Source organism: Pristis pectinata, chromosome 2 (genome assembly GCF_009764475.1).
Source record: "Pristis pectinata isolate sPriPec2 chromosome 2, sPriPec2.1.pri, whole genome shotgun sequence".
NCBI lineage: Eukaryota > Metazoa > Chordata > Chondrichthyes > Rhinopristiformes > Pristidae > Pristis > Pristis pectinata.
This window is the reverse complement of record NC_067406.1, coordinates 39,435,423-39,456,510: the sequence shown is the minus strand read 5'-3', so window position 1 is coordinate 39,456,510 and position 21,088 is coordinate 39,435,423. Positions and strand designations below refer to the sequence as shown.

The 21,088-nt window shown below is 41.1% G+C and overlaps 2 protein-coding genes across 2 annotated transcripts in view; one reads left to right on the top strand and one right to left on the bottom strand.

The window, feature by feature from the left end:
* Window positions 1-1,383: 1,383 nt before the first annotated feature.
* Window positions 1,384-5,085, bottom strand: nudt2 (nudix (nucleoside diphosphate linked moiety X)-type motif 2). The gene is made up of 2 exons (XM_052045034.1): window positions 4,906-5,085; window positions 1,384-1,726 (listed from the first exon to the last, which is right to left on the bottom strand). The coding sequence occupies exons 1-2, from the start codon at window positions 5,033-5,035 to the stop codon at window positions 1,401-1,403; spliced, it is 456 nt and encodes a 151-aa protein (XP_051900994.1). The 5' UTR covers window positions 5,036-5,085; the 3' UTR covers window positions 1,384-1,400.
* A 402-nt stretch (window positions 5,086-5,487) lies between these two features.
* Window positions 5,488-21,088, top strand: part of LOC127586672 (kinesin-like protein KIF24) — a 49,830-nt gene continuing 34,229 nt past the window's right edge. Inside the window, exons 1-4 of the mRNA XM_052044793.1 lie at window positions 5,488-5,578; window positions 6,772-7,391; window positions 14,270-14,459; window positions 20,323-20,420. Of these exons, the coding sequence (XP_051900753.1) occupies window positions 6,793-7,391; window positions 14,270-14,459; window positions 20,323-20,420 (887 nt within the window). The 5' untranslated portion in view covers window positions 5,488-5,578; window positions 6,772-6,792. The remainder of the gene's footprint in view (window positions 5,579-6,771; window positions 7,392-14,269; window positions 14,460-20,322; window positions 20,421-21,088) is intronic.

The following is a 21,088-nucleotide window of genomic DNA, read 5'->3' as shown; positions in this document are numbered from 1 at the left end:
ACACAGAGCAAGAAGTTTAGTCTTAACTGCTACGTAACTGCCACGTTATATCATCTGGTCTCACTCGATCAGATATTCCTTTTGTTCTATCTATTCCCTTCCCTGCCTTTTCAACTACCTAACTTGTTTTCGCTCTTTCCCAGGTCTGGTGAAGTGTTCCAGACCTAAAACATTAACTACTTCGTTTTCCACAGTTACTGCTGGATCTGTCGTGTTTCCATCATTTTCATTTTTTATTTCAGCATCTGCATTTGTTTTATCTTCATCTTTGATTAATCCCTGCCTTTCCAAATGTAGATAAGACACCGAACAGTACAGCACAGGAACAGGCTCTTTGGCCCATGATGTTGTGCAGAACTAATTTAGCTAATGACACCTAATCATTTCTGCCTACACATGCTCCATATCCCTCCATTCTCTGCATATTCACGTGCCTATCTAAGAGCCTCTTAAATGCCTCTATCATATCTGCTGCCTCCACCACCACCGTGGCAGTGCATTCCAGACACCCACACTCTCTGTGTAAAATGCTTGCCCCGAACATCCCTTTTAAACTTTCCCCCTCTCATCTTAAATGCCTGACCTCTAGTATTAGACATTTCGACCCTGGGAGAAATCTATGCCTCTCATAATTTTATAAACTTCTATCAGGTCTACCCTCAGCCTCCATCGCTCCAGTGAAAACAACCCTAGTTTGTCCAGCCTCCCCTTATAGGGTGATAAAGAAGGTGTATGGCATGCCTTGACTAATAAATACTGTATAAGCATGCCATACACCTCCTTTATCACCCTATCGACGTGTGGCCACTTTCAGGGAGTTATGGACTTGGACCCCAAGATTCCTCTAATCAGCGCTGTTAAGGGTCCTCCATAATTATGTACTTTCCCTTTATGTTTGATCCCCCAAAGTGCAACACCTCAGATTTGCCTGGATTCAACCAGTCCCTCAGAAATTTTTTTTCCAATAAATTCCCTACTATTGTAATTACCCTGCTGGCCTTCTTAAATAAAGGTACCGTATTTGCTGTTCTTCAGTCATCTGGCACTTCACTTATGGCCAACAAAGATTTAAAAATCTGTCAGAGCCCCAACAATCTCCTCCTTTGCCTCTCATTGTCAGATTCAGGAATTATATTTTGTTAATGCAAACTCCTTCATCCATTCACCAGCTAGGTTCCTGTCGACAGTTACCATCAAGTCATGTTGAAAAATGCTCGTGGGAATTTGGCAAGGTTGGTTCTCGCTGCCATCTTTGTTGTATGCCAAGATTTGAAGAATGACTTGAGCAACATATTGTAGGTTTAGGGGTACCTGTGAAATTGTACTAGTGCCTCGAGATTTCAAAAAAACAAATTAGAAAGAAATGCATGCAAAGAAGCAATAAAATATCTGAAGCCCTTTTATTTATTTTCAATGGTCTTGGTACAGATGAACTGGTGAGCTTCTCTCAGAGCTTCCTGCAGTCCTTGATGATAAGCAAGTTTACAAGCCTCAGCTACATTTAACCAGAGGAACTTCTGGTGTTCATTTGAAAGTTTTATTTCCAGATTATTGTCCTTTAGTTCTGCTAACCAATAGATAACAGTTTTGGGTACATTCTTCACATTATATTTCAATTCTTTTCTGTACCCTTCAAGCACATTGAAATCTTTGCTCTTTAGTCCTGCTTCTTCTTCAGTTTCACGAAGTGCCGTTTGAAGGTCATCCTCACCCAGATCGACATGCCCTAGGTAAGGTACAGGTATATTAGACTTTATCCTCACTGCTCACTAAATTGTTATTCAAAACATCTTTATTTTATTTTTAAATTAGAAGAGACAATTCACAAAATACTCAGCAGGTCAAACAGCATCTGTGGCAAGAGAAACAAAGTTAGTGTTATAAGTTGATACCTTTGATCAGAACCAGACAGTTCTGGTACAAGCTGGTTATTTGAAATTGCTGAGTTTAATGTTGAGTCCTGAGGTTTGTACTGTAGCCGAATCATAAGCATCAAACTTGAAGTAATAACGCTTGTGAATCAGCTCAAGACATAGTTATGATAGCAAAAAGGCAACACAAATATTAGGTTGTTTGAATAACCAAGAATGAGAGAACATAAATGTAAATGAACAGAGGAGTGAGCACTGAAGATTTCTCTGCACGTTGTTTACAGAGCTGTGGAGTTCACTTTCAAGTGATGGAAACAATAGCCCAGATTTTTCATGAGTGGAGAAGAAAGTGATGTCACACTTACCTGCCCTCAGACTTCCTTCAAGTTTGTTAAGAGACTTCCATCATCTGATATGTTTGAATTTGATGCCATCTACAGGGGATCATTGGTGTCCATGGACAAGAACAGGGAGGCTCTTCAAATCAATAATAATAAATGGATAATTTTCAGATTGGCAAGCTGTATCTAGTGAGGTGTGACAAGGACTTAAGCTGGGGCTACAACTATGTACAATCTATATTAATAATTTAGATGAAGGGACTGACTGTATTGTTGCTAACTTTGCTGACAATACAAAGATTGGTGGGAAGCAAGTTGTAAAGATACAAAGTGGGTAAAAATTTAGCAGATGGAGTACAATGTTGAGAAACACAAGCTTATCAACTTTTGTAGGAGGAAAAGAAAAACTGAATTCTGTTTAATTGGAATGCTAGCAATACATAGGTTTCTGGGTGTCCCCGTACATGAAACACCGGTTAGCATGCCAGTACAGCAAATAATTAGGAAGACAAATGGCCTTCATCACAAAGTTGGTGTAGTACAAAAGGTACAGATGTCCTGATGCAACTTGAAAGGGGGCTGGTGAGACTACACCTGGAATACTGCGTCCAGTTCAGGTTCCCATAATACCACTGGAGGGAGTTCAGCGAACAAGAATATTTTTGCTCGTCAGTGCTATTGTCTGGAATTTATCATTGCTCATTGTTATAATGAAAAAAAATAAAGACAATTTCTGGAATATGTGTATGGCCAATTTAACACCAAAGTCCTAAGTTTCTGTCAGTGGCAATTCTCTGCACCTTGACAGATTGCACTATTAAACCTTAATCAGTGAATTGACAAGCACTTCAACCATTTATAAATCATTCTGCCAGTAAAACCCTTTGAAAGCATTGAGTCCTGTTGAATTACATAAAGCTGCATTTTTAAACATCATGCAAAGCCACAATTGCCATTTAAACTTTCTGGCCCTAGTAAACAAATTTTACAATTGAGAGTTAAATCTCTTCTAAAGTTATAAAGGTCTTTAAAATAATAAATACATTTTCTTGAAACTTAATAGTATTTCAACTTCTGTGATAACCTCGTTTTTAATTACCATTTCATTTTGCACTTTGTAAAGATTTATTAAAAACTGAAGGGTTTGATTCCTGATTAACAAAGAGATAGTCTTCAAACCAGGAATCAAGTTCATAGTCTACCAAGCAGCAGTGTACCAAGCAACAATGGACAATCTACAGTGGGCTCCTCAAATCACCAGAGGATTACCATGAAGGTGATCTCTGCAAAACTCTCCAAATCCATCAGCAGAAGAGGCAAAACCAACGTCATCATCTCAGGTCAACACAGAGGATCTGATCACTCAACCAGCTCTAGTGGACAGGTTGCATCATTCTGCCTGATGTCAGACTCCTGAAATAAACACTGTACTCAGAGCTCCATCATAGCAAGAGATTTCCAGGACAAAGAAAATGCTTAAAGAATGTTCAAGTCTCCTTGAAAAGATAAAATTCTCACTAATTTCTACAAATCCTTAGACTGTAACTACTTGAAATGGGGAAGGATCATTCGGGAAGGCATTGAGTATCTCAGGTCTCCACAACAGGAACATGCAGAGGCCATGGACAAACAACAATGTTAGCACATAAACACCACTGGAGGTGCAACACCTGTCTCTTCACCTCCTCCCTCACCATCATCCAGGGAACTAAACAGCCCTCCCAAGTGAGGCAGACTCACCTGTACTTCTTCCAACTGGACTAGTGCATTCATTGGTCATGATGTGGCCTCCCTACATTGAGGCCAAATGCAAATTGGAAGAACATAACATCTCATATTCTGCTTGAGTGGCTTACAACCTAATGGTATGAACACTGAATTTTCCAACTTCAGGTAACCCACACACCCAGTGTTCCTCTCCCTCACACACTCACCTGTCCACCTTGGTTTCAGAATCAGAATCAGGTTTATTACCACTGACTTACGTTGTGAAATTTGTTGCTTTGCAGCAGCAGTACAATGCAAAGACATAAAATACTATAAATTACAAAATAAATAAATAGTGCAAAAAACAGGAATGGTGAAGTAGTGTTCATGGACCATTAAGAAATCTGATGGTGGAGAGGCAGAAGCTGTTCCTAAATCGTTGGGTCTTCAAGCTCCTGTACCTCTTCCGTGATGGTAATAACAAGAAGAGGGCATGTCCCAGATGGTGTGGGTCCTTAGTGATGGATGCCGCCTTCTTGAGGCACTGCCTCCTGAAGATATCCTCGATGGTGGGGAGGTTTGTGCCTTCTCCCTTTGTTCACCTTTGCCATCCCTGCTCCCCTATCTCCCCCCCAGTTTGACCTGTCCATCATTAACCTCCTCAACCCATCACCTACCAGCCTCTATCCCACCCTTCTCTCGTACTGCAATCTTCTCTCTCAGTCCTGATACGAGGTCTCGACCCAAAACACACCTTTTCTCTCCACAGCTGCTGCTTATCCCGCTAAGTTCTTCCACGGTTGAACTTTTGTTCCAGATTCCAGCACCTGCAGTCCCCTTTGCCATCTTAAACAGCCCACCCGCCCGGTCAAGCACCACCTACCCCCACCTGGGCGGAATCGGCCAGCCCCACGTTGACCTCACACCTGTCACTTCAATCCCGACCACATCGTACTGTTTAAGGAGGAACACGGGCCCAGCCCCACCTTTAGGAGGCGTCCAGTGATGCTGCCCGTAAGAAGCCTGCAGAAGTAGGAACTCGATTGCTTCAGATTTGGAAGCTTCTCCCACGTTCAGTCTCCTGAAAATGATCAATCCACAGGCCCTGAGAGTCATGTCTGATGCAAGCTCCCCAGCACACAGGAAGCACTGCGATGATTAGCAGTCGCAGCGACCAATGAACGCCGAGTCCATCCACCAATGAGAGGCACAATTTGGATGAGACCGAAATGATTGGCCTAGAATTTAGCCTCTCAGAGCACTACTCACGCGTAAGATTACCACGGGTTTTGACTATAATGCATCCGGTTTACTGTTATTTCTTTTCTCGTTCATGTGTCATTAGCTCACGTTTCCGAACTGTCTTCAGTCTTTCTTAAACAGACATCGAGCCTATAAAGTCCCGGGTCTTCTGATTGGCCGGCGCTTCTGGGCATTTTCATTGGCCAAAATCGGACGTATGCCAATCCCTGCACATTGATTGGTCACAATGAGGGTGCAGGCCCACTTTTCCCTCTACCTAATTGGTGGATCAGGGCGCGGGCAGGTAGCGCGGGTTTTTGGTGCGTGACTTTGAAACGGCCTGTGGCGTTGCCATGGATTTCAGTAGCGCTGTGGCTGCAGCAGGAGCGGTCAGGATGAGCGAAGGCTGTAAGGCCGGTATGTTGCTTCTCACTACAGAGACGGATTAAGCATCAACTGATATTTTATGTGCTGGCTATGATGTTATGTAAAATCTAGTGGTCGAAATGATCACAGGTTATACCTGTAGGAATGTTAGAAGTATCAATGTTATCTTTTAATCCTGGTTATTTATATTGCAATTTACTCAAATTAATGTGAACAAATTAGTTCTACAATTTCAAATTAAAATGTGCATTGAATAAAGTTGATATATAAAACAGTATTAAATACTCAATCTTCTTTCTTGATTGTTATTTGAAAGCTAAACTGTAAATTAAGAAACTTCATCCTAAAACAATAAAATCATTTTCTACAAATTCAGGAGCAGTGTTAAGTGCTCTTGGTTATACATTATTGAAGAGTGCAGCTGGAAAATAAAGAACGGTGATGGCATAAAATAAAAGATTAAATTACTGTATGATAAAAAAACATACAGATAGAATAACAGTTGTAAATACTATTTGTTTTAGTCAAGGAGGAGGATGGGAGATGTTATTTTATTGGTTTTTGTTGTAACTGATATATATTGGAAATAATAAAATATGTAAATATAGTTAAAGGGGTATTCTGAAATAATAGGGCCGTAATGATACTTGAATTATTCAGAAATGGACTAGATAAAAGTGGCATAAAAGAAGGTGGTTTTTGGCAATGTATTATGCTTTAAGTGTTCAAATGGGATAGGCAGATAATGTAAGGATAGAGAAAGGTATTACAAATAACAACAATAACACTTTTTTATCTAAGATATAAGAATTGACCTGAAGAAACAGCTAAAGTTATATTGGATGGAATCTTGGTCGGCATGGACAAATTGAGCCAAAGGGTCTGTTTCCATTGCTGTATGACTCTAAAGTGCTTAAGTTATTGGTGTTTTTTTTCAGTTAAGAGAGTGGTAAAATTTGCATGGTTTCAGTAAAGAATTGAGTTTAAAAGTAAACATTGGATTAGAAAGTTTAACATTTTCAGTTGCTGTGCCTTTCATTGGAATGTTCAAATCACTAAAAGATTATTATATCCTTAATCCTGACAATTAATGAGAATTCTAAAGAACAGCAATTAGAAAATATGAAAAATGTCTCTTTTTATTGTTTTCTGGATATTCTAGTTGTTTATGCCAAGTGATTGAAGATTAAGTTCATTGATCTAATAAGTTTTTATTTTTCCAGTGGTCATATAAACTTGCTAGGATGTCGTCATGTCTCTACGAATGTCTGTGTGAAGCAAGACTGGAACAGTACTACACTCATTTTACTGCAATGGGTTTCTTGAAGTCTCAGGAGCTTGTTAAACTAACCATGAATGATTATTCTTTGCTGGGGGTTCGCAACATGCATGATCAAAAACGTTTGTTCCAGCTTATTCAAATCATTAAAGCTGTACAGGAAGAGGAACGTGATCATAGTGCAAATATGGAACATACTCAAGCAGACTCTCTTAACTTATTTGTGGAGAAAGTTAAGCCTGGTCCTCGACGACATTTGGACTTTGATTCCTTGTCTGGTATCAATGGGGCCTCTTACTCCAGTGGTTATCCAAAGTTATCTTCCTGTGCAAATCAGCAAAAAAATACAGCTTCTGGATTATTAAAATCTCCTCTGCCAGTTGACCAACTGTCTACCAGAGTGTGTCTCAAGGATACGCAATCACTTCCTGGGAGAGAAACTGGACATCCAACAATATTTTTGCCAAACAATGCAAGGGATTGTAGTACTGATGAGATCCAAAACGCACGAATGATTTTGCACATCTCAGGATATAATTATGGACTGCCACATGCTGCCATAAGGTATTTTAATGGTTGAACTTTAGATAATGCATTTTTAAAAGTTTTTTTTAAAAGAACTTTCACAAAATAACTTTATAGTGAAATCAAAATGCAAACATAAATATGGAATATTGTGGAAAAAATTAATTTTGATGTATTAAAATACAATGGATCAACATACAATACTTTTCATTAATTCTAAGTGTGATGGATATCTGCAGACTGTTGGTACTGTGTGAAATAAGTTTGAATATGGTTGATCACTGGTTCTGAGTGTATGCTCCTCAAAGAGTGTGTACTTTAAGTAAGATGACCAGTTTATTTTAAATTCATTAGTTAAATCTAGTTAATCTACTTCATTCTTTTATCTTTGTAGTTTTCAGTTGAGGTGCCTGTGGTGCAGGGGAGAGAGGGCATCTATTTGGTAAGCCCGTTACTGTCAGTGATTTGGCTAGTGGTGCTTGAGTGTATAAACGTGGCCTCCTGGAGCACATCGGTCTTTTGAGTGTACAGACATAGTAGAGTAATGACCCATGTAACACTGGCATTGACTTGAAAATGTGATGGCATAGTTCAAAAATGATATCAGTAGAAGGCATGTAGCTGATTGGAGAGTATTTTCTGTTAAGTTTCTACTTGATAACTTGTCTGTAAAGGTGAGCCAGGGTGGCACAGTTGAGTGGATTACACTTTCTGTGCCATGTGGAAAGTTGTAGACACTTCCAATGACCTAGACAACCACATGTACAGTAAATGTCTCCAGCTGCAGTTGCTTGAATGTTGGGGTTTAGTGCATGAACAGCTGATTTGAGTCACTGTAGCATATCCATAAGCCTCAGGACCTTGTGGATAGCTCATTTAAGGAGACACATTGCAGCTCGAGTATGTGGCGACAGAGGATCAGAGTAAGAATGCACTGTGTTGATTTTGTTCAGTAACAGATTTTTTTCCCCTCCCCTTTTTGGATACCACTGAGGGTGATGGCTGGAGCTGTGAATGTGGTACTGAGTGGCTTAGCTGCACAGGAGGAGAAAAATGAGAGTGTAGTAGTTCTAAGGGATTCAGTAGTTAGGAGATGGGTGTTTCTGTGATGCGACTCCAGATGGATAGTGACTCCTGTCATAGATGTGAGTGCAGGCTAGCACGTTGCCTCTCCTCTGTGCCAGGATCAAGGATGACCTTGAACAGCCAAGGAGTGTCCCAAACAACCAGAAGCTGTGGTCCATGTTTTTTAATATTCATTCAAAGGGTGTGGGCTTTGCAGGCAAAGCCAGCATTTAATTACCCATCCCTAGTTGCCCTTGAAGATGGTGGTGAGCTGCCTTCTTGAACCACTGCAATCCTTGAGGTGTGGGGATACCCACAGTGCTGTAGGGAGTGAGTTCCAGGATTTAGACCCAGTTAAAAAAAAAATGAAGGAATGGCGATATATTTCCAAGTCAGGGTGGTATGGCGCTTGGAGAGCAAATTTCAGGTGATGGTGTCTCCATGCTTTTGCAGCCCCTGTTGTTCCAGCTGGTCAAGGTCTTAGGTTTGGAAGGTGCTGTCAAAGGAGTCTTGGTGAGTTGCTGCAGTGCATCCTGTAGATGCTACAAACTGCTGCCACTGCATGGTGGAGTGAGTGAATGAATGCAGTGCCTATCAAGCAGGCTGCTATGTTCTTTATGGTGTTGGACTTCTTAAGTGTTGTTGAAGCTGCACTTGTCCAGCAAGTTGGTACCAATGACATGGATGGAAGGAGGGAGGTTTTCTAAGCAGGTTTTTGGGGATCTTGTAAAAGGGTTAAAAAGCACAACCTCTGAGTGTAATATCGGTATTTACTACCAGTGCTACATGCTCATGAGTACAGAAAGGGGAGGATAGAGAAAATAAATGAATTAATGCATTGGAGGTGGTAGTTTTTAGATTTCTGAAACATTGGGATCACTTTCTGGATGCATGGGACCTATACAAATCAGTGGATTATGTGTCAACAGGACCGGGACTGATATTCTTGCAGTGGGATTTGTTAGTGAGCCTGGGGAGGAAGGGAATGGGAACTGAAGAGGAGAGTTAGGAAGGAAAGAAACAAAGCTGGATGAGGAACTTGGAAATGTATTAAGCAAAATGGATTGACAGTTAAAATAATGTCAAGCAGAAAATAGGGCTGAAATATAGGAAAAATTAAAGGGCCAAGTTTAACGTACTGTGTCTAAGTGGATGCTGTAACTGTGACATGGTGATCTAATTGCCATTGCAGAAGTGTGGCTTAGAGTCATTAGTCATACCGCATGGAAACATACCCTTCGGCCCAACTGGTTCACGCCAACCAAGACTCCCGTCTAAGCTAGTCCTGCATTTGGACCATATCCCTTTTAATCTTTTCCTATCTATGTACCTGTCCAAGTGCCTTTTGAGTGTTGTTAATGTACCTGCCTCAACCACTTCCTCTGGCAGCTCATTCCATTATAAGAACCACCCTCTGTGTGGGGGGGGGGGGCTGCAGAAATTTTGCCCCATGGGTTCCAATTAAATCTCTCTCTTCTCACCTGAAACCTATGCCCCCTAGTTCTTGATTCTCCAATTCCTGGGAAAAAGACTATAGCACTTTTGGATTTTAAACACCAGCTAAGATTATCTGTAATTTTCTTACATTCTAATAAAGTTCTAGCCTGCTCAACCTCTCTCTATACTCAGTTACTTGAGTCCTGGCAACATTCTCCTAAATATTTTCTGCACTCTTTCCAGCTTAATGGCTTCTTTCATATAGCAGTGTGACCAAAACTGAACACACTATTCCAAATGTGGCCTCACCAATGTCTTGTACAACTGCAACATAACATCCCAACTTCTATACTTGGTGCCCTGACTGATGAAGACCAGTGTGCCAAAAGTCACCTTTACCACCCGGTCTACCTGTGGCACCACTTTCAGGGAACCATTTACTTGTACTCTTAGGTCCCTCTGTTCTACAACACTCCCCAGGGCCCTATCTTTCATTATGAGAGTCCTATCCTAATATGTCTTCCCAAAATGTAACACCTTGCACATTTGAATTAAACTTCATTTGTTATTCCCTGGCTTACTTACCCAGATGATCAAGATCTCACTGTAGTCCTTGATGACCATCTTCACTGTATGATACCACCTATTTCGGTGTCATCTGCAAATTCACTAACCATGCCTTGTATATTCTCATCCAAATTGTTGATATAGATGACAAATAATTGGGCCTAGCACTGACAAATAATTGGGCCTAGCACTGACCCCTGGGGAGCACCATTAGTCATGGGCCTCCAGTCCCAAAAACAACTTTCCACCGTCACCCTTTGTTTGCTACTATCAAGGCAATTGTGTATCCAATTAGCTAGCTCTTGCTGGATCCCGTGCCATCTAACTTTCCGTAGTAGCCTACCATGCAGAACTTTATCAAAGTCCTTAATGAAGTCCATATAGACTAAATCAACTGCCCTGACTTCATTAACCTTCTTAGTTATTTCTTCAAAAAAACTCAATCAAATTTGTGAGACATGATCTCCCATGCACAAAGCCATGATGTCTATCTCTAATCAACCCCTGTCTGTCTTAGTGTATGTACATCTCATCCCTCAGAATTCCCTCCAGTAACTTGCTTACCATAGATGTTAGGGATACTGGTCTAAAGTTCCCAGGTTTTTCTTTGCAGCCCTTCTTAAATAAAGGCACAATTAGTCACCCTCCAGTCCTCTGGCACCTCATCTGTGGCTAACCATGATGCATATATCTCAGCCAGGGCTCCTGCAATTTCTTCTCCAGCTTCTCACCATGTTCTTGGATATAACTGGTGAGGCCCTAAAGATTTATCTATCTTCATACCGTTTTCAGATGTCCATTTCCTCTGTTGTAATGTAGACTATCCCTAAGATATCCCTATCAACTGTCTCAAGTTCGGAAGTCTTCATGTCTTTCTGCATAGTAAAAACAGGAGAAATACTGAGAACCTTGCCCATCTCCTGCAGCTCAACACATAGATGTCCACTTTGGTCTTTGAGGGGTCCTATTCTCTCCCTAGTTACTATTTTCTCTTAACATAAAATCTCTTTGGATTCTCCTTGATCTTCTCTGCTAAAACTATCTCATGCCCACCTTTTTTGCCCTTCTAATTTCCTTCTTAACTATACTCCTGCATCCCCTCTCTTCCTCCAGGGATTCATGAACCCAGCTGCCTGGACCTGAGCTATGCTTCCTTTTTCCTGACCAGAGCCTCAATATCTATCATCATCCAGGGTTCTCTATTCCTGCCAGCCTTGCCCTTCACTCCAACAGGAACATGCAGATCTTGAGCTCTCATTATCTCACTTTTAAAGCCAACCACTTGCCAGACATCACTTTGCCTGCAAACAACCTGCACCAATCAACTTTAGTAAGTTCCTGTCTAATACAATCAAAATTTACCTTGCCCCAATTTAGAACCTTAATCTTTAGACAAGGTCTGTCCATTTTCATAACTAATTTAAAACTAATAGAACTGTGGTCACTGGTGCCAAAGTGCTCCCCCAGTGACACCTCAGTCACTTGTCCTGCCCTATTTCCCAAGAGTAGGGCAACCTTTGCTCTCTCCATAGTAGAGCCTTCTATATATTGCCTAAGAAAACTTCCCTGAACTCACTAAACAAATTCTACCCCATCCAAGCCTTTAGCTCTATTGGCATTCCCAATCGATATTAGGAAAGTTAAAATCTGCTGCTATGACAACCTTATTATTCTTGCAGCTTTCTGCAATCTTCCTGCATATTTGTTCCTCTAATTCCCATTGACTATTAGGGGGCCTATAGTACAATCCCAACAAGGTGATTATCCCTTTCTTATTTCTCAGCTCCACCCATAAAGCCTCACTGGATGATCTCCCAGTAATATTCTCCTTAATCAGAAATGCAGCCCCCTCCCCCTTTCCTCTGTCTGTAGCACCTGTACCCTGGAATATTTAGCTGCTGGTCCTGTTCCTCCCTAAGCCAGGTTCCCGTAATGGCTGTAATATCCCAGTCCCACATAGCTATCCATGCCCTGAGTTCATCTGCCTTACCTGTCAGGCCTCTTGCATTGAAATAAATGCAATTAAATCCAGAAGTCTTTCCTTGCTCCTTGCCATACTGCTGTTTGCCTTGTCTACTGAACTTTGCTGTCATTGAATTCTAATCAACTCCCAGCTTCCCATCTGCCTCACTGTTGCTTTGGATCCCACCCACCTGCCAATCTAGTTTGTGGTGACCAAAGCTGAGAACTAAATATTCCAGGATTAGAGAAACAAAGGATTGCAGATGCTGGAATCTAGATGAAAAACATGATGGTGCTAGAGGAACTCTAAGGGTCCTGACCGGAAACATTGACCGCCTGCTTTTATCCACGGATGCTGCTCGGCCTGCTGAGGTCCTCCAGCATCACTGTGTTTTTCATCTAAATATTCCAGGACATGGGAAGTACAAACAAAAAAAGGAAAAGGAGATGGGATGTTGCCTTTTAATAAAGAATGACATCAGTGGAGCACTTAGAAAGGATCTTGGCATGGCAGGTTATTGTATAGAATTGCATCAGTTTTGGGTGGAGCTGAGGAACAGCAGGAGGCAGAAAATATTGATGGGAGCTGTATTAGTTGTGATGAAGGGCACAGTGCAAAGGTAGAATTTAGGCATGCGTGTAACCAGTAATATATCATGAAGGACTTTTATCTATATGTAGACTGGGTAAATCAACTTGATACTAACAATGTAGGAGATGAATTCCTGGAATGCATATGTCGAGCAGAATCTGTGGGGGGAGGCAGAAGAGTTGTTGATGCTTTGAGTTGAAACCCTGCATCAAGACTGAGAGTGAAGGGGGATGGCCAGTATAAAGAGGAGTGGGGGTGTGGGTGTGATGGGAGCCCAAGAGGATTGGTGGACTGAAGAGGGGTGAAAGACTATGGGTGGGTTGCACCAGGGAGGGGAGGGGGGTAGAGCCAGTGGCACTTGATTACCCTGCTGGAGGGTAATAAGCTTTCACTTTTCTATTTCACTTTGATTTCTCTGTTTAGCTATTAAGGTATTTTATCTTTAGGTACACTCTTGTTTTCCACTTGTGGGAATGTGCTAACCTCTTTGAAATCGTCACTTCTTATTTGTTATTTCACCTGCAGTCCTTGATTCGAGTTCATTTGGGTGAGATCACCTTATAATCCACAGAAATTAGCTTCTCTCCATTTGAGTATTTTAATTAAGAGAGAACTCTGCTTAGTAAGGAACAGAGGGAGCAGGAAATCATTTGGGATCCAGATGCACTCACGAGCTTGAAGGGCAGAATTTCCATTCTCCCAGTGTGGTCATTGAAGTCAGCAAATAGTGCGTGTTTTGCAGTGAGGCTTTTTTTTTAAACAAACAGCACCTTGTTACATATGAACTACCTTCTTTGACTGGTAAATCACTCTGATGTCCAAAGCTATAAATTTCTGTGTGAGAAGAAGTGACAAGTGCTTGTTGGAATGTTATTTTAATATGTTCTTGAAATGTGAGTGCAATTATTACCATTCTTTCTTGCCTGACGTGCTGGCAGTGGTTCCCCTATATAGCTCATAATTCTTAAGGTAATTTGGAAATCTGGAAAAAAGAAAATATTAGAAAAACTCAATAGGTCGTCTAGAATCTGTGGGAAAATAACCCAGAGTTAACTTTGCAGATCAACAACTTCTCAGAGTCTTTCTGAAGAAAGTTCATCGAACTGAAGTATTTGGTCTGTTTTTCTTTCTTAATTAATGCTACCTGACTAGCTGAGTTATCTAGTTTAGAACAAAAGACTGCCTTTTATGACTTTGTTTACAGATAATAAAATGCTTTTTAAAGTATAGTCACTGTTGTAATTAATTTTCTTTCTCTAGTAATGTCATTTTCTTTCCACATTTTTATTCCTAGGCATACCAATCATGTGAAAGAACAGACTTGGACTGAGATTGAGAAAATCCATGTGTGTGTAAGAAAGCGACCTCTCAGAGTACGGGAAGTACGACGTGGTGAAGTTGATATTGCAAAAGTAGAAGAAGGAAAATCTATCCTTGTTTGTGAAAAAAAGGAAGCAGTTGATTTGACACATTATCTCCAACAAGTAGGATTTTTTTTATTTCTCTTAACCTTCTTTCATCTTTAAATGTTGACCATTACATATACAGTGAAAATATTTTTATCAAATTGAAACATCATTAGTTCACTTTATTTAAAAACAAATGTCTAAGGGATTATTTGTGGGTAATGTGCTTTAGAAGGCAGTAAACATTGAAGAGTTGGACGATAAGGCATTTGAATTGTTTTGCCTTTCATGTGCCTTGTCTCCTTTTTATGTTACTATCAGTAAGATAAGCTATATTTTCACTTGATCAAATATTTATATATCTACTGTATATTCCTCTCTTCTCTGTATCACATATTTCTTTGGCCATGGCAACCTTGTTCAAGGGGAATTTTCTCCCAAAGGTCTCCATTGTGTCACTTTGATGCTTTGTTTTCCCTCTTGTGGTTACATGGTTACTGAGGTTCAAGGAAAAATAGTTTTGTTATGGAACAACAAATGAAAATATTTCATCATATTGTACTGGCTAATGGTTCTGTCTAAAAGAAATAACTTATTTAATACCAATATGATCTTTGATCGTGATGTTAACTTTTCAAACAGTCATTATTAATTGGCTCCCACAAAAGTGAGTTAGTAATTTGTTTAACATGGTACTGTGGACGCTGGAATGTGAAACAAACAGAAATGCTGGATGAACTCAGCCAGTTAAGCAGTGTCAGTGGAAAGAGAAACCAGTCAACATTTCGAGTCAATGACCCTTCCTTAGAACTTTTGTTTCAATACAACGTTATGTTGGTACCTAATACTTATCATTGATGTAAGTATAAAAACAGGATTTGACAGTTTATTTCACAAGTAGATGATGGTCTCACTTAGGCCGTTCAATTGTTGTGAAATATGGAAATTGTTTAAAAACCTGGAACAACTCCTTACACCAAATTAGTCCAATGAGATCTCCCACCAACCAATCTATGCTGACTATTTCTGATAAATCCCTGCCTTTCCAGTGTAGATTAATCATATACCTCAGAATCTTTTCCAATTATTGCCCTACTGCTGACTTGAGACTAACTGGTCAGCAATTACCTGACTTATCCCTGCTCTCCTTGTATAGAAGTATCACATTTGCTGTCTTCCAGTCATCTGGCACTTTGCATGTGGCCAGTGAAGATTTAAATATCTCCATCAGAGCCCAGCAATCTTCTTCCTTGCCTGCCATGTAGCTCTGCTTGTAATGGGTAAAGTTAATGGTGAAAAGATATGTTGTATGGCATGCTGATATTCAAGAGGACCAATTTTGTCCCTTAGTATCCTTTTGCTCTTAATATAGCTATAGAAACCCTTGGGATCCTCTTTCACCACAGCCACAGGTGAGGTGCTGGAGGATAGCTAATGTTGTTCCATTATTTAAGAAAGGCTCTAAGAATAAGCCGGGAAATTATAGGCCAGTAAGCCTGACGTCAGTCATAGGTAAATTATTGGAAGGTATTTTGTGGGACAGGGTATATAAGTATTTGGATAGATAGGGCCTGATTAGGGATAGTCAGCATGGCTTTGTGTGTGGTAGGTCATGTCTACCCAATCTTGTAGAGTTTTTCGAGGAGGTTACCAGGAAGGTTGATTAAGAGAAGGTGGTGGATGTTGTCTACATGGACTTTAGCAAGGCCCTTGACAAAGTCCCGCATGGGAGGCTGGTCCAGAAGGTTAAGTCACTAGGTGTTCAGGATGAAGTAGTCAATTGGATTCAACATTGGCTTAGCAGGAAAAGCCAGAGAGAGGTGGTAGATGGTTGTCTCTCTGATTGGAGGCCTGTGACTAGTGGTGTGCTGCAGGGATTGGTGCTGGGTCCGTTGTTGTTTATCATCTATATCAACAATTTAGATGATGATGTGGTAAACTGGATCAGCAAATTTGTGGATGACGCCAAGATTGGCGGCGTAGTGGACAGTGAGGAAGGCAATCAAAGCTTACAAAGTGATCTGGACCAGCTAGGGAAATGGGCTGAAAAAGGTAGATGGAATTTAATGCAGACAATTGTGAGGTGATGCACTTTGGGAAGACAAACCAGGGTAAGACTTGCACAGTGAATGGTAGGGCACTGAGGTGTGTGGTAGAAAAGGGGACCTGGGAATGCAGGTCCATAATTCCTTGAAAGTGGCATCGCAGGTAGATAAGGTTGTAAAGGGAGCTTTTGGCACATTGACCTTCATAAATCAGAGCATTGAGTACAGGAGTTGGGATGTTATATTGAAGTTGTGCAAGATGTTGGTGAGGCCAAATTTAGAGTATTGTGTGCAGTTCTGGTCACTTACCTACAGGAAAGATATCAATAAGCTTGAATGAGTGCAGAGAAGATTTACACAGATGTTGCTGGGACTTGAGGACTTGAACTATAGGGAAAGGGTGAATAGGTCAGGACTTTATTCCCTGGAGTGCAGGAGAATGAGGGGAGATCTTATAGAAGTATACAAAATTATGAGGGGTATAGATAGGGTGAATGCATACAGGCTTTCTCCCCTCGGGTAGGGTGAGACTAGAACTTGTTTAGGGTGAAAGATGAAATATTTAAGGGGAATCTGAGGGGGGAGCTACTTCACTCAGAGCATGGTGCAAGTGTGGAATGAGCTGCCAGCAGAAGTGGTGGATGTGGGTTCAATCGTAACATTTAAGCAAAGTCTGGACGGGTGCGTGGATGAGAGAGGTATGGAGGGTATGGTCCAAGTGCAGGTAGATGGGACTAGGCAGAAAACCAGGCTGGCATGGACTAGATGGGCTGAAGGACCTGTTTCTGTGCTGTAGTGCTCTAGGACTCTGTTCTAAGCCACTTAAATGCATTAGCAATCTTAGGAATGTTAGACAAACCTGATGGACTCAGCAGAACAGACCACCTGGAAGACGAGTTCGCCATCTGAAAGTGTCGGGGAGGCCTCCATTGTACCTGAAAACGTGGATGCCGGGGAGGACTTCAGGAAAGACTGAAGTGTTGGGGCTTGAGAACATCCTCCTGGCTAATGTGCACTCATTAGAAAACAAGATATATGACCTCAGAACAAGACTGTTGTATCAGAGAGACATGAGAAACTACTGTGTACTCTATTTCACAGAGACATGGCTCACTCCCTACTCTCTGGACACAGTGCTCCAGCCAAGGGTTTCGCCATCCACTGCATGGATCAGACACCGGTGTTGGGTAAAGGGAGAGGTGGCAGTGTTTGCTTCTTGATCAACTTGTGGTGGTTCTGTCTCACACAATCTGCTGGAGCAACTCAGCGGGTTGGGCAGCATCTGTGGGAGGAAAGAAATTGTTGACATTTTGGGTCGAAGCCCTGCATCAGGACACATTTGTTTGTTACTCCAGATTCCAGCATATGCAGTCTCTTGTGTCTCTGTCCTGCTCCCCTGACCTAGAACATCTGGCAGTCAAGTGTCCTCTGCACTATCTGCTGAGGGATTTCTCTACTGTTATCCTGGTTGCTGTATACATCTCTCCCCAGACAGACACCAAGCTGGCACTGGAGGATTTGAGCGCCATGATTAACAGGCATGAAATTGCGCACCCTGATGTCTTCCCTATTGTTGCGGGAGACTTCAACCAGTCTAGCTTGAAGCCTCTGCCGAACTACTACCAGCATGCCACCAGAGGACCCAAAATGCTTGACCACTGTTACACCACCATTAAGTGTGCCTACCAAGCCATCCTGCGCCCACACTTTGGGAAATCTGATCATTTGGCCGTGCTTCTACTTACTGTTTACAGGTAGAGACTAAAGAGTGCTTTAGTGGTGCCACCTGCATGCTTAACCCCCTGCTATACTCCCTCTATACCTAGAACTGTGCGGCTAAGCATTAGTTCCAATGCCATCTACAAGTTTGCTGATGACACTGCTGTTGTTGGCAGAATTACAGATGGTGATAAGGAGGCATACAGGAGTGAGATGGATCAGCTGGTTGCATGGTGTCATAACAACAACAACCTTGTGCTCAATAGCAACCAAACCAAGGAACTGATTGTGGACTTTGGGAGGGGCAAGTCAGGTGAATGAGCACCAGTCCTCATTGAAGGGTCTGTGGTGGAAAAGATGGAGCAGCTTCAAATTCCTGGGTGTCAACATCTTGGAGGATCCATCCTGGACCCAGCACATAGATGCAACCATGAAGAAGGGGCGCCAACGTCTCTACTTTCTTAGAAGTTTAAGGAGATTTGGTATGTCATTGAATACTCTGACAAACTTCTACAAGTATGGAAAGCATTCTGATTGGTTGCATCATGGCCTGGTATGGAAGCTGCAATGGAGGGGAACATGAGAGGCTACAGAGAGTGGTGGATTCAGCCAGTTCCATCATGGGTACAGCCCTCCCCACCATCAAGGACGTCCACAAGAAGTGATGTCTCGGAAAGCCAACATCCATCATTAAGGACCCCACCATCTGGGCCACATCCTCTTCTCGCTGCTGCCATCGGGTAGGATGTACAGGAGCCTGAAGACCCACACCTCAAGGTTCATAAACAGCTTCTTCCCCACTGCCATCAAGTTCTTGAACCAACCTGAGAAACCCTAATTCTACCTTGGACTACCTTGCATGAATATTGTTATGTCTGTTTTTGGTGTTTTGTTGAGTAAGTTGTGTGTAATTTATGTTTGTCATGTTTGTAATGCACTATGCTGCTGCTGCTGCAAAAAATCAAATTTTTATAGCACTTATACTCTAGATACATATGCCCATAGCAATAAACTTGGTCTTCCAGAGTTTTTCCAATGAAATATACAAAGATGAAATGTAATTTTTAAAAAAATTACTATTGCTCATTTTTCCCACCATCGATATTCTGGAGTCACAATTGACCATAAACCTCACTGGATCGGCCACATTAGTATTGTGCCTTCAAGAGCAGGTCAGAGTTGGGTATGCTGTAGTGAGTGACTTGCCTCCTCACAACCCAAAGCCTCTCCACCATCTACAAGAAATAAGTCAGCATTGCAATGATATACTCTTGCTAACAATTCTCAACAACCTCTGTGCCATCCATTTTTAAAAAAAGGCAATCTGCTTCATCACTGGTGCACAATGGCTGTCATGTACATCATCCATAAAAAGCACTGGAGTTACTCAGCAGGCTCCTCCATTAGCATTTCCCAAATTCATGACCCTCATCACTTAGAAGGACAGGGTAAAAGGCACGTGGGAACCCCAGTACCTGCAGGTTTCCTTCCTAGTCATACACCATCCTGATTTGGAAATGTATTGCTGGTCCTTCTTCATTGCTAGGTCTAAATCCTGCAACTCCCTTTCTAATAGCACTGTGGGAGTACCTTCACAAGAAGGCCTAAGCACTTCAAGAAGGCAACTTGCAATTTCATTCTAAGGGCAATGAGAAATGGGCAATAAATGTTAGCCATGTCAGCGATACTCAGATCCCGGAAAAATGAGTAAGTATAAAAAGTGCGCTTCTGCTCAATTTGGCTCTAGGGCTTTATGCTGACAAAGTTGATGAGTGGTCTCATTCTGCACAGAATTGGAAAGACAGTGCCCATCAGATCTAAAGCCCAGGAATGGCCCATTACTGCTGTCCATGGGGTATTCTGAGGTTCTGGAGAATGCTCTGCTCGTCCTCAGTTAAAATCAGCACATTTTGCTTTTTCAGTAAAATACTTGATAATATCCATTGACGTATGGGATAATGTTTATTTAATTCAGAATTACCTTGTAATGAAAAAAGGCCTTTTCCCAAGTCTTATTTTGTCTTATTGTAATATCAATTTGGTCTCATTATCAGACATCTACAAAAATACTAATCCCTTGTAGTAGTTACCATTCTGAAATTGAAATAGTGTATAACCATTCATTCACCATTCTTAATTTTTATTATTTAAAAAAAAATTTTCTGCATGTTTTGCAGCATGTTTTTTATTTTGATGAAGTATTTGAGGAGGCTTGTACCAATCATGATGTGTATTTGAAGACTGCTTATCCCCTCATCCAGCATGTTTTCAGTGGGTACGTTACTTTTATTTCATCACTATTGTCATATGAATTCTGTTTGTGATGACATTATTCATACTACGTCAAACATTCTTCTATTTCACACTGAAGTACCAGGCTAAATGTTTTTTTTCTGAATTTGATTATTATTATTATACTAATATGAAGTTGTAAGTACTATTTTTGATTCATTTATGAAATTATGAATACATTTTCATTGAAATGTTATATTTAAGGTTTTTATTGTTATGTATCAGTCAAGCTGTATATTAAATCCCATGTTTTCCATTTTTTAAGAACAGGAAACAGAGGGAAGATGGTTCATGTTGTATGTAGATGGGTAACATTGGGAATAACTGGAATGGCAGTGTTTGTACAAAGGTTGTGGATGTAAGGGTTTGACGAAGTGGGAAACTTGTGCAGGGAGAGAAGAACATGAAGACTAACTCGGACCTTAGAGTATGGGGAAATGAGATACCAGGTATTAGAGCTATAGAAAATAGTTGGGATACTACCTCACTGCTGAAATGAGGTGGTTCTGGGAGGGTTGTGGAAGCATTTGAATGGACAAATTGAAATTTATGAACATTGAGCACCAGGACTGTAGTTCGTGGGAGTAGTGCATCATAGTAAATGTTCAAACTGTAGTTTAAAGAACAATACGAATGTTGATCATAGCAGAG

Coding starts and splice junctions, on each gene's coding strand:
- nudt2 (XM_052045034.1), bottom strand. CDS start 5,035: ATGACTCTCAGGGCCTGTGGATTGATCATTTTCAGGAGACTGAACGTG. Junction 1,727..4,905: donor TCACTGGACGCCTCCTAAAG/GTGGGGCTGGGC, acceptor TACCTTACCTAG/GGCATGTCGATCTGGGTGAG.